At 34.8% G+C, this 12,234-nt stretch overlaps 2 protein-coding genes across 3 annotated transcripts in view; both read right to left on the bottom strand.

The window, feature by feature from the left end:
• Positions 1-857: 857 nt before the first annotated feature.
• Positions 858-12,234, bottom strand: part of LOC145315675 (uncharacterized) — a 41,829-nt gene continuing 30,452 nt past the window's right edge. For both annotated transcript variants that reach the window (XM_080155689.1, XM_080155688.1), the window contains exons 30-36: positions 11,756-11,950; positions 10,768-10,902; positions 10,320-10,373; positions 9,816-9,899; positions 9,372-9,503; positions 5,909-6,019; positions 858-1,474 (exon numbers count right to left, since the gene is read on the bottom strand). In XM_080155689.1, the coding sequence (XP_080011815.1) occupies positions 1,376-1,474; positions 5,909-6,019; positions 9,372-9,503; positions 9,816-9,899; positions 10,320-10,373; positions 10,768-10,902; positions 11,756-11,950 (810 nt within the window). In that variant the 3' untranslated portion in view covers positions 858-1,375. The remainder of the gene's footprint in view (positions 1,475-5,908; positions 6,020-9,371; positions 9,504-9,815; positions 9,900-10,319; positions 10,374-10,767; positions 10,903-11,755; positions 11,951-12,234) is intronic.
• Su(P) (prostaglandin E synthase Su(P)) lies at positions 3,507-5,266 on the bottom strand. Its single transcript, XM_080155695.1, has one exon. The coding sequence runs from the start codon at positions 5,012-5,014 to the stop codon at positions 3,698-3,700; it is 1,317 nt and encodes a 438-aa protein (XP_080011821.1). The 5' UTR covers positions 5,015-5,266; the 3' UTR covers positions 3,507-3,697.

The raw sequence follows: 12,234 nt of genomic DNA, 5'->3' as shown, positions 1-12,234 counted from the left end.
CCGCGTAAAATATTATGAATGCGCACAAGTATGGATAAGTTTTTAGGGACATTTGGAATAATGTTAATAGGGAAAGAAATGATATTTTTTCTGACCCTTTTTAAAAGCGAAGCTTTTCTATAATAAGAGTCAATCCGTCCGTCCATCTGAGATGGATAGCTTTTTTTATTAATTTAGGCATGTTAGAATTTTCCTATCGATTTAAAATTTTGCATGGTGATTCCTGTAGTAGTTAGATACGATTTAGCAAGCGTAGTAACTCTATAATCATTATCAGAATGTCCGTACGTACATTTTAAACATGTTGATTTTTAACAACTAATTTAAACATTATCCTGTATCATGAAATTTTTCAACAAATTTACTCACAATTTTGCTTTGACTCTATTAATTTATATTCTGATTTTTCAGTTTTGACACTGTACAAGTGTTAATGTCCGTTTGTCCTACCGTTTTAGGCTGCGCTTTTATGGATGTTGTCATCCTTGTTCATGTAATGGCTAGGGGGAACTCTTTAATTTCATTTGTTAAATTACTACCTAGGAAGTTGAGGAATGAAAAAATGGACTATAAATTAAGGTGCACACAAATAATGCAGAATACATTAATTGACTAGTTTGATCATGGCAATTTTAATTCAACCAAACAAGCATTAATAATAGTACCAAAAGTTTTTAAGCCCAAACATGATAGAAAATATTTGCTTAAAAGTTAAATTTTAGTTTTAGGTACCTCTCCCTGATCTGAAATTCAGATGGTTTGAATGTTAAAAATATTTGGTATTTAAAACGTTAAAATTCCACCTTGTCATTTCCTACAAAACTCCACGGTTTCTAATAACTATAAAAAAAGAAATATTCATTTTATTTATTTTTATTTTAATAAAAATTAATACTATAATTATTTCAACTACATTACATTCACAAATAATAATTAAAGTCTTAGCATAATACATTATTTTTGTGTCAAATTGAATAAAAATTATAACTTAAAATTTTATTTCTTTTAATATGAATCAAATTACATAATAAAATAACTAAGGTCAACGAAAATTTTGAAAAATATTTTTTTTTGTGATAATATACTTGTTCGTAAGCAAGTAATTAAAGCAAGATTAATTTTTCCAGTATGGCTTCCAAACCGATTAATATCAGCTGAATTGGAAACGGTTCTTAGTCAAACTGAAAAACCTTCTATAGCATCGTATTACTAACATATTTCCACGAATAACACAAAAACTAATTTTTTAAAAGTCCCCAGTGTAATCTTTTCTTTCTATAAACCGCGAAAAGCTGACTATAATACGATGCGATAAATAACTAATCTCCCATTTATCTATCCTCACTCCCAAGAGGTAAAATACGTGGATTTTTGTTTAGAATTGTTGATCAAATTTGAGATGCATGTATGCCATGGAGCTGATGAATTTATCAGTGAACTTTTCTCTCCAGTGCTTCAGGGAGGGCAGTGACGTCTGAAAAAAAAAATTATTTATTATTTCTCAGGGGATGTGATTCAGCCAATTAATTCGATTTGAAATTACCGAAAATTAGATATTTTGTTGGCGTAAAACATGTTTTTTGATGTAGCTGAAGGGAAGAGGGTTGTGAGGAAATTTTCACTTATAATTGTTTGTCTAAATTTCATTCCCTAGTCCCTGATTATTACTTGAATCATGCACCAGATTATCATATCCTTATACTAAAGTAACAGGATGTCTGTTAGGGCAAGCTCATATCGGAATTAGACAAAGAGGGGATATGCAACAGATAAAATTAACCTTTCATTTCTGACCGAAATAGAATTTTAAAAAATTGAGTTTTAGAACGCGACCACTAAAAAATATATTTGATTACTTATTAATATGCAAAGACGTCATTCAAAATATGTTTGAATAAGAACTATGGCTTCATGGTGCTCCCTGGAAAGGCCTAGAGGAGCTGTATCAGGAACTTTTGTCCGTTTCAAAATATCTCGTTCCTAGCCTTAGAAATCACTAAAAACCACATTTTTTAAAGGTTTATTGAGAATTGTCCAATTTGTAGAGTTTTTTTTAGATTTTCTCAGGCTAGGAATGAGATTTTTTGAAACGGTCAAAAGTTTCTGATTCTACTCCTCAATGCCTTTCCGGGAGCACCAGAAAGCCATAGTTCTGATTCAATAAATTTTTGACTCCCATTTACAATAGCTATACAAATGAATGTCTGGTCGTCAGCGGTTTAAATTTTGAATCATCCAGAGGTGTATTATACTCATACAAATCATTTGCAGATCCCCGCTTTGGCCTCAGAAAAAAATGTCCAAAATCGACCCACCCTCTGTGTGTCTGTACCGAAGGATCTCGCTAACCGCCGAACCGATCTGGTTCTCCTTAACAGGGTAGCTTCTCATAGGTCCTGGAAGGTTTATAACTATTTTCTAGGGGGATGGGACACACCCAACCCCCCCGAAATTTTTATTTTATTTTTTTAACTAAAATTATAAATGAGGGGGGGGGGGAGCACCCCCAACCAATGAAGATGAAATAAAATTTTAAGCCAACGAATGACAAAACTTGTTTTTAAATAACATGACAGGGAAAAGATTTTTGTCAATTTAGGTAGCTAATATGAACATCATTTATAGGTCAGTTCGTTTATCCATTAGGTGGTGGTGGTGGGGGGGGGGGGTCATTATTTTATCCAGCTACAAGTTTTACTTTATTAATGGATTAATGAACTGACCTATAAATAATGTTTATATTAGCAACCTAAATTGACTACAATCTTTTCCCTGTCATGTTATTTTATAAACAAGTTTTGTCATTCGTTGGCTTAAAATTGTATTATATCTTAATTGGTTGGTTGAATATAACATTGTCCAAACTTCTCTAATGATCAGTAAACTAAAACCATCACGGGATATAAATAAAAGCTTAACTAAAATAGAGAACCCAAATCAGTTCAGTCGTTACTGAGATTTTACGCTGCAGACAAAATAACCTTACTGCTTTATATAATACCAACGGCTGCGCTCAGAGCATCTATTGGCTCTGCAGTTAAAAGGTATAAAGGAGGCACACGATTAGCCCAAAATCATCCCAAGACTTAAATCTATAAATACAATAGACTAATTCCAACAGGAGACCTATGAGAAGCTTCCTTAAAGAGGAGAACTCAATCAATTCAGTAATTATTGATATCATAAGCTTCGGACAAAAAGCCTTATTACTTAAAAACAATCTTCAAACAATATTTTACTATCCAATGCTGTCTTATGCGTCTGACCGACATACATCCTAACATTTGGTACACAATCAATATTTCTTGATTATATGTATGTATATATTACAATGATGACTATTTTGACCTAACGAATCATTATTGAGACAAATAATTACATATACCGAAGACTTGCAATTATTTTATATCATAATTAGTTTTTCTGCGGGTAAAATATGCCTAATTTCGGATATTGTGAAAATATATACCTAGAAATATTTTTTTTAAAAAATAATAAAAAGAATAAAAAATATTAAATGTTTATTTACATAAAATACAAACTTAACACAAAATAAAAGAAATGTTAAATTAATGCCTCGATTATTCACAGAAATGAATTAGGTAGGTATTGAATAATAATAATATTTTTTAACACTTTATTGATGGCAGACAGTTTATGTAGGAATAAGTTCATGGCGCTTCGCGCATTTTGTGTTTCACAGATCTAGCTGTCCGCGTCTTTTATTCACACTCTCCTTCATACTGTCAAACCAGCTGCCAATGGCAGTGTTGCGACGTGCATCCGCAAACGCTTCGCATCCTTCAATAGCACTCAACACGCCAAAAACCGCTAGATCGGCAAGATTGGGCGTATCACCGCCCATGAATTTAGTCCCCTTCTTTTTCAGCCCCTTGGTCCAGTGGTTGCAGGCGTCGTACAACGATTCACGCGGGTCCTCCTTGATGGAATGGCGTTTCTTCAACCGTTTGGCAATCAGCCACATAACGGCGGCTCCAAAATAGATGACAAGATAACGTTCCCATGTAGAGAATAGAGCCGGCCAATTGCCGGCTGTGTCAAACCACTGAAACGTGGCCAACGCCTCGGAGGGCGTTTGATACACGTTGGGACTGAGTGTGTGGACAAGTGTATCGTCAGCCCACCGCCTCCATCGCCGTTCCTCCACAATATCCTCTTTGGTTCGGTTCACCTTGGCCTCATTGTACATTAGGAAGTAACGATTCTGTATGTCCGCCTTTTCGCTGCCGTCCGTGTCGACATAGCGTATCGTGGGGTAGCAGTCCATAATCTGTTCTAGGTTCGCCTCGGGGTCGGCCAGCTGCGAGAACAGCGCCGACACAATCACAGAGCTGTCGTTGATTTGGATAGTCTTGTCCTTGTACTCAATCACGACCACCGGAACTTTCTTGTACTTAGACCATTTCATTTGGGTGCGTAGCACACTGTTCACTTCCACAACGTCGTAATTGATGCCAAAATAGTCTAGAAAGGCGCGGGCTTTACAGCAAAACGGGCAGGTTTGGTATTGGTACAACGTCACCTTCAGCCCCGACTTGTCCGTGTCGGTTCTGATGCTGCGGGCAAACTGAAATTCTGGCGGTTTCTCGGTCAGAATATATTCTTTCACTGTGTCATCGTTGGCGATTTGGGCCCGGTTTTTGTTGGCCTGACTAGATTGGTAGCCTAGGGCACCGCCGATTAAAGCACCCACGCCGAGAGCTTTCAATATCAGATGCTTTTTGTTCGTTTTTTTCTTTTTTTCGTCCGCTTCTTTTTCTTCTTTGGATTTATATTTATCAGCGACAGGGCCATAGCTTGCTGTTGTGGTTGAAAAACTATTTTGACTAGCTGCATAAACTTTTAAAGAATGCAGTAACCGATAATTGTTGATATAAGCTAGGGACGCCACACGTCCATTCAGATGGATACAATTTTGACCGCCGAAAATCGCCGGCGTAATTCGTCCAACCGTTGAAGACGGACGTATAAATAGTTTCACGTGTGATGCCATTCCTCTGTTTGAGTTGAGGGCGGTTTTAATTGAATAGATGAATTAAATCAACAACAAACATTGATCAAACTCTCACAGAATGCATAAAATCAGCTGATCATATAAGAATAAACATTTATGAAACATTGGAATCACGCAACCTCGTATAAGTAAAATTAATCTCGCAACCTCGCACTGTTAATTTTTATAAAATTTTAAAATTCAAGGAAAGTTATATATAAAATTAATGAATACACAATGCTATAAAGACTTAAGAATAACTAAATATATATATTTTCACAATAACCGAAATGGTGTAATTTGTTATCAAAAGAAATTTAGAACTTATGATAATGTTTAGAACCTTTTACCTATACAAAATTTGATAAGAATAGTTATTTCTCATATCGTATTATAAACGGCTTTCCGCGGATATAGAATGTACAATTATAAGATTAAAACTAGTTTTTTTAGCCCCGAGATGCCGAAGGCACGGGCTAAAAAAACTAGTTTTAATCTTATGATTGTACATTTCTATATTCGTAGAAAACTGGATATAATACGATGCTAGACATAGTTTTTTTCGTATGGATGAGAACCGGTTCCAATCCACCGGATTCGAATGAATACGAGAGAAAAAAGTTAGGTATTTTATTTAGGGGGGGGGGGGGGATTAAAATAATTAGAATAGAAAACAATAAGTTTTAATTATATAGTTTAACCATATAATATAATTTTCTCGTATTCATTCGAATCCGGTGGATAGGAACCGGTTCTCATCCATACGAAAAAACTATGTCTAGCATCGTATTATATCCAGTTTTCTACGAATATAGAAATGTACAATCACAAGATTAAAACTAGTTTTTTTAGCCGGTGCCTTCGGCACCACGGGGCTAAAAAAATATGACTTACCTTATCCAAAGACTTGATGTTAATAAATTCCCGGAAGAAATCTTTGAAAAGAGTTTGGTTGGTCCATGATCTCTTGTATTGACCTTTCTCCTCCCACACTCCAGATTTTAGCTTAAATAATGGATTTATTATTATATGGATCTTACACCAGATTATCGTGTTCTAAAGTGTGTTACTTTTTTATATGTTTCATCAATATTTGGCCACAACTTAGTTAAAAATGCTTACAAAATAGACCTTTTTCGACCTAAGATGCTCAAATCCTTCTTTTATAAGCCCCATCAATCAGTTTTGAGATATCTCCATATTTCAAGGAAAATTTACAAAAAAAGGCAAATTTGGGTGTTACCTTTTTATATGCTCAGATACCATAAAATTAATAAAAAAATAGGGTAGTGCGGGGTAATTCCGGTCAATTTTTTGCTTCAACTTAAAAAAAAACATACTTCCCAAAAACTTTTTCCGGTTTTTAAGAGTGCAAATGAACGATATGGCAATAACGAAGAAGCCTGTCTTGGTCCCATTAAGATCTCACAACTAGAAGTCGGTCAAAAATCGGTTTAAAGGGCGGCGGTTGGCCTATACCGGAATAACCCCACCGGTGGGGCTATTTCGGTCAGTTGACTTTGTGGGGGTGGAACACCCCCTTAAAATATTTTTTTTAACATTTTAAACTATGAGTAGAAAGCTGAGGTCATTAGCTTTCTAACAGTACTAGTCGGTAAAATCGCAAAAAAAAACATCAATTTTTTTCATGCAAACTTTTTAAAAAAATCATAGTTTTTATTATATGATTAGGTTTTTTTAAGCTTTATACATAAATTAGAGGCAATTTCTGATTCGCAGGTCTTGGAATTTCTTGAAAAAAGTGATTTTTTCCCAAAAAAAATTTTAATTTTAAAAATCCTGCCAGTTTTGACAGCAGTTTTTGATACATTTTTTCTTGTCTCAAATTAGCTAGGATTGACCTACAAGGGTGGGGTTAAGGTGTCTAAAGATGCAAAATTACATGCCTGACAATTAACTTGAAATGATATGGGGTCTAACTCTAATATTTCAACACATTTTATGCAACAGGAATTTTGAAAATGCAAAATCTTGAATATGTACTCTAAATCTTGGAGATAGAACCCATATCCTGGGGAGTTTTTGTTAGGACATGCAAAGAGCTTTCTATAGACACCTTAAACACCTTTCTAGCTTTATCCTAGCCGATTTGACATAAAAAATCCAAACCGCGCAAAAATCGCGAACACCCTCTTATACGAAAAAGATGCAAGGGTTTCATATGGAATTTTAAATCTTCTAGCGGTCTTTCTAATAGACATACCCCTTCTTACATGAGCCAATGCAGCTGATACATCTTCAGGTAAATATTTAAGGCGTTCCTTTGGTGGGTGATATACTCTTCCCATTACTATAAAAATGTGTCTGAAATTTTTTTAATGTCTTTACAAATTGAAAAGCTTAGGCAACAAAACATGACATAATACAAGCAGTAAAATGACTAGTAATGTACATCACACAACAGGCAAGGCAATGATTAAAGCTTAGGTCATGCATTTAGGTTGTTTATGCTTCCAGATCACCTAAATAAAACATTAGGGTATTATACAGTTATAAATACAGTAATAAAAAAAGTAAAAAAAGTGACCGGAATAGACCATTTTTTTTAGACGAAAAAAAAATTATGAAAAAATCAAGTTAGAACAAGGCCTCCAATTGCAAACGATAAATGAATGCCATATCTTTCATTTTACAAAAACCCGGAGGTCGCTGGGACTTACCATTTTTTCACAATTTTAGCTTGAACATGGCCTATTTTGAAAATTTTTTTTTGCAAATTTTTTGCAACTTTTTGAGGGCAAAAAAATCATAGAAGGAGTGATCTGACAAAAATTTGCTGAAGTAAGAAATGAAAGTATAGGCAATAAACTACAACTTTGCTTTTCTGAAGATCTCTCGCAAACGTTTAGAACACCGTTAAAAAACGGTTTTAGAAAAGTTGGTCGTTTGACCGGAATTGACCCGATGACCGCATTAACCCTGCACTACCCTACTTATTTTTACTTTTCTCTCATTTTTAAAGTTTGATTCTGTTAAAGTAAATTTTCTTGAAGGGATTTATGCATTGATTTTACAGAAACATATTTTTTGGTGGAAATAAATGATCTTCAAAAGAATTTTTTTTTGGAAAATAAGAAATTCAACCCCCATTGCCCTAGAGGACAGCTGTTGACCTCTAGTGTTCATGGTTTTGTCAAGTACATGTTAAAGAAAAAAAAAAGCCAAAAAAGTACATAAAAAAGTATCTTAATGTGTTAGAAAATTAAATTGTCTTCAAATTTGGGAATGCTGACCTTAAAGATGCTCTTACTGGTGGTGATGGTGACCCGGAAGGCATTGAATTACATGAGCATTATGGCAACACAACTATTGATCTATGTTCTGATTTTTAAATTCCTAGCAGCCTCCAATGAAAAAATATAAAAAAACTTTTCAAAATCACAGTATTTACCTTATGAATTTGAGAATAAAAAAATCATTTTGGGATTTCTCTTGATTGGAGGCTGCTAGGAATATAAAAATCAAAACATAGATTAAAAGTTGTGTTGCCATAATGCTCATGTACTTCAATGCCTTCCGGTTCACCATCACCACCAGTAAGAGCATCTTTAAGATCAGCATCCCCAAATTTGAAGTTAAACAATTAAATTTTCTAACCCATTAAAATAATTTTTTATGTACTTTTTTGGCTAAATTTTTTCTTTAACATGTATTTGACAAAACCATGAACACTAGAGGTCAGCAGCTGTCCTCTAGGGCGATAGAGGATAAATTTCTTATTTTCCAAAAAGAATACTTTTGGATACAATTTATTTCCACCCAATATTATGTTTCTGCATAAATCCCTTCAAGAATATTTACTTTAACAGAAGCAAACTTTAAAAACGAGAGAAAAGTATAAATAAGTATTTTTTTATTGATTAAAAGGTAACACCCAAATTTGCCTTTTTTGTTAATTTTCCTTGAAATATGGAGATATCTCAAAACTGATTGATAGGGCTTGTAAAGGAACTATTTGAGTACTTTAGGTTGAAAAAGGTATGTTTTGTAAGCATTTTTGACTGAGTTGTGGCAAAATAATGATGAAACATATAAAAAAGTAACACACTCTATATCAAAGTGTAACTTGTAGCGGGCTAAAATAAAGAACCCACACCTCCCCTCCCACTAGATAAATGAACTGACCAATAATTGATAGGGAAAATAGCAACTTAAATGGACGAAAATATTTCCCCTGTCATAATATCCACATTAATTATGCATCCATTACTAAAATAAGATATCAATGTCATCTGAAATGTTTAGAAATATTCAGATAAAACGCAGGTATAGGCTCCACAGGTTTAGGGCTCCCGCAGGGGTTAATGTACTTAATCGTCAAAAATAGTCTTCATACCTTGACAATGTCCATGTACTGTCCAAAGAGTACACAGTACACCGAGGCAGCTATTCCATAATAATCAATGTGTTCTCTCCAAGGTGCCTTCTCACGCATGGGCGCACAGTACAGACCATCCGTTTTTACAACCTTGAAAGGATAGACAAATTAAAGCAGGGATCTTAAGGGATAGGACAATGGGCAATAAATTGATGACCTGTTCTCAACCAGGCAGAAAGTTATCTTCTATACATAATTATTGGTTAAAACGTTTGGACACTGAATGCTTGTATTAGTGGTTAAAACGTTTGGACACAAAACTTAATGAACCAGCCATATTAAATTCGATATAAGATGGTATACAAACGAATAATAAAACGTTATTATAAAACTTTGGGACTAGCGTAATAAACAGCCCAATGTCCCCTCCCTGCAAGTATATAGTATGTATAAATAACCTACCTTGTCAAAAGAGATATTTTCTGGAAGGATAGACATATCAATAGCCTTGCCAAAGTCGATCAGCTGCAGGCACAGGTTTCCAGGCTAAATATAAAATTAAGATAATTGACATTTTTAAAAAGGAATCTTTTATAATCTATTTTACAAATTACAACAGACTTTTCCACCAGCCAAAAAATTTGCATTGAAACTAAAGTCTATTTTCAGAATGACATTATTTTTAAAAAGAAATTATTAGCATTTTAAAGAATTTGTTTTTATGAGCAAAGTATAATTTATTGTAGCATTCCTCTACATGTCTGGATGTCTTTTAACTAGGGCTCTGCAGCCGCACATAAGCCTCAAAACCCAACTGTTTGGAAAAATATAATTCTGAAGTGATGGATTGTCTGATAGAAAAAGATTTAGACATCCAGCTGACTTTGAAGGTTATGATTTAACGATATCACTGAGGAGGTTTACAAGCGGCTGACACGCTGATGCCGAGCCCTGCTTTTAACTAACCTTAAAAATATCCGCAGCAGTTTTAGAAGCAGTTCTTGGTATCTCTGGGATTCTCTAAAAAATTATATTGTATACAACATATAAGACTTAATAAATATTGTTTTATTGTAACTCTGAAATATTTCATGTTATCCTTATATTAAAGTAACAGGATGTCTGTATGTATGTGTGCCTGTCTGTGTGTACCGAAGGATCTCGCTAACCACTGAACCGATATGGTTTTCATTCACAATGTAGATTCTGGGAAGGTTTAAAGCTCATTTGGGTAAGGTACCACAATACCCCCCCACTCTATTTTTTTTAAAAAACTTTTTCTTTAAAAATTAAACTTAAAAATGAAGACGGGCGACTTTTCTCCCGCACCTCAATAGTCCAAAAAGGCCTCTAGGGGCATATAGGCTAGTATATAATGAACTAAAATATATCTTATTATTAAGAAAAACTGCACCTGTAGCAGAAAGTTATCAGGCTTGATGTCGGCATGAAGAATGCCGAGACTGTGTAGGGCCTCCACAAGGTACAGGATCTCGATGGCAAAGTAGAAGGCTGCAGCCATCAGCTCTCTCCCCTCCATGTTCGCCGTCTAAGAAAACAAATATAATATTTCTAAACAATAAATCATTTTCTCACTAGTTGCTTAACCCAGGGGTCTAAAGGAATAAGACAATTGCAAATAAATCATTTTTCATTCTCAATAATGGTACACATAGTTACCCCTGAAGTAGATTACAATTAGTGGTTGAAACTTTTGGACACTTAACTTAATGAACCGACCTACCTAAATTCAATAAAAGTCCCAGAAATTATAAAGCCATCGAATAAGAAAAAGTTATTATAAAATTTTTGGGGATTAGTGTAATAAACAGCCCCATGTCACCTTCCTCCCTTGGATTAACCCCTAGCATTTAATATCTCTGCCTTCGAAGGACATACATTAGGAAAATGAAAGGGGGAAAAAAGGGGAAAGGAATGACACCCTAGCATTTCCGACACAAGAACAGACAAAGTAGCTTCGCTACTTATAATTCCAATAGATTTATTATTACTTGGATCTTACACCAGATTTTCATGTACTCTAATAAGTACTCAAAATCGAAAAAAATATTATTAAGAGGAGAAGGCTCCCTTGCCATAATATCCACGTATATTCTATATCCATTTAATAATTCCCTACCTTCAATCTATTACACATATTGAGGAGAGAGCCCAACTTCTGGTGGTAGGAAACAAATATTCCACTATTGGAAAAGTTATAATTAACAGGCCATTGTCTTATCCCTTGAGATCCCTGAATAATTCCTTATTTTCAGTCTATTAGCCACATCCAGGAGAGTGTCCAACTTCTGGTGGTAGGACACTAATATTCCTCCATTTTGGAAATGTTATAAATAAGTGGCCATTATCTTATCCCTTTGGATCCCTGAATAATTCCTTACCTTCAGTCTATTAGCCACATCGAGCAGAGTGCCCAACTTCTGGTGGTAGGACACAAATATGCCCCCATTGGAAAAGTTATAATTCCTGGGTATGGCCATGAAGGAGGGGGCCATGAGGGAGTAGACACTCCTGCGCAGCCGCTGCTGGACCTCAGTACAGATGTACCACTCCCATTCATTCGCAGGCTTCTGCACCTAAAGACAAAAGTTAAAGTGAAAACTTTGAAAATTCTAGGCAGTAAGTGTGTATTTTTTTAAATTAGGTATTACAACTAAAAGAATAAGGGATCTAAACGGATAAGACAATGAAAGATTAAGGGGGGGGGGGGGAGGGGGAGTTCTGACACTTTTGCGTAGAGAGTGATTATAGGCTTTGTCTTTGGACTGAGAGGATAGGTTATTAGGGATAAAATCATTCTTATATCATGAATTTCCCCCAGATTTAAGATTTTTTGGATAGGCCTTTAGGTTCCGGAGCT

Source organism: Acartia tonsa, chromosome 4, assembly GCF_053477335.1.
Source record: "Acartia tonsa isolate MP-2025a chromosome 4, ASM5347733v1, whole genome shotgun sequence".
NCBI lineage: Eukaryota > Metazoa > Arthropoda > Copepoda > Calanoida > Acartiidae > Acartia > Acartia tonsa.
This window is presented reverse-complemented; position numbering and strand designations above follow the sequence as displayed.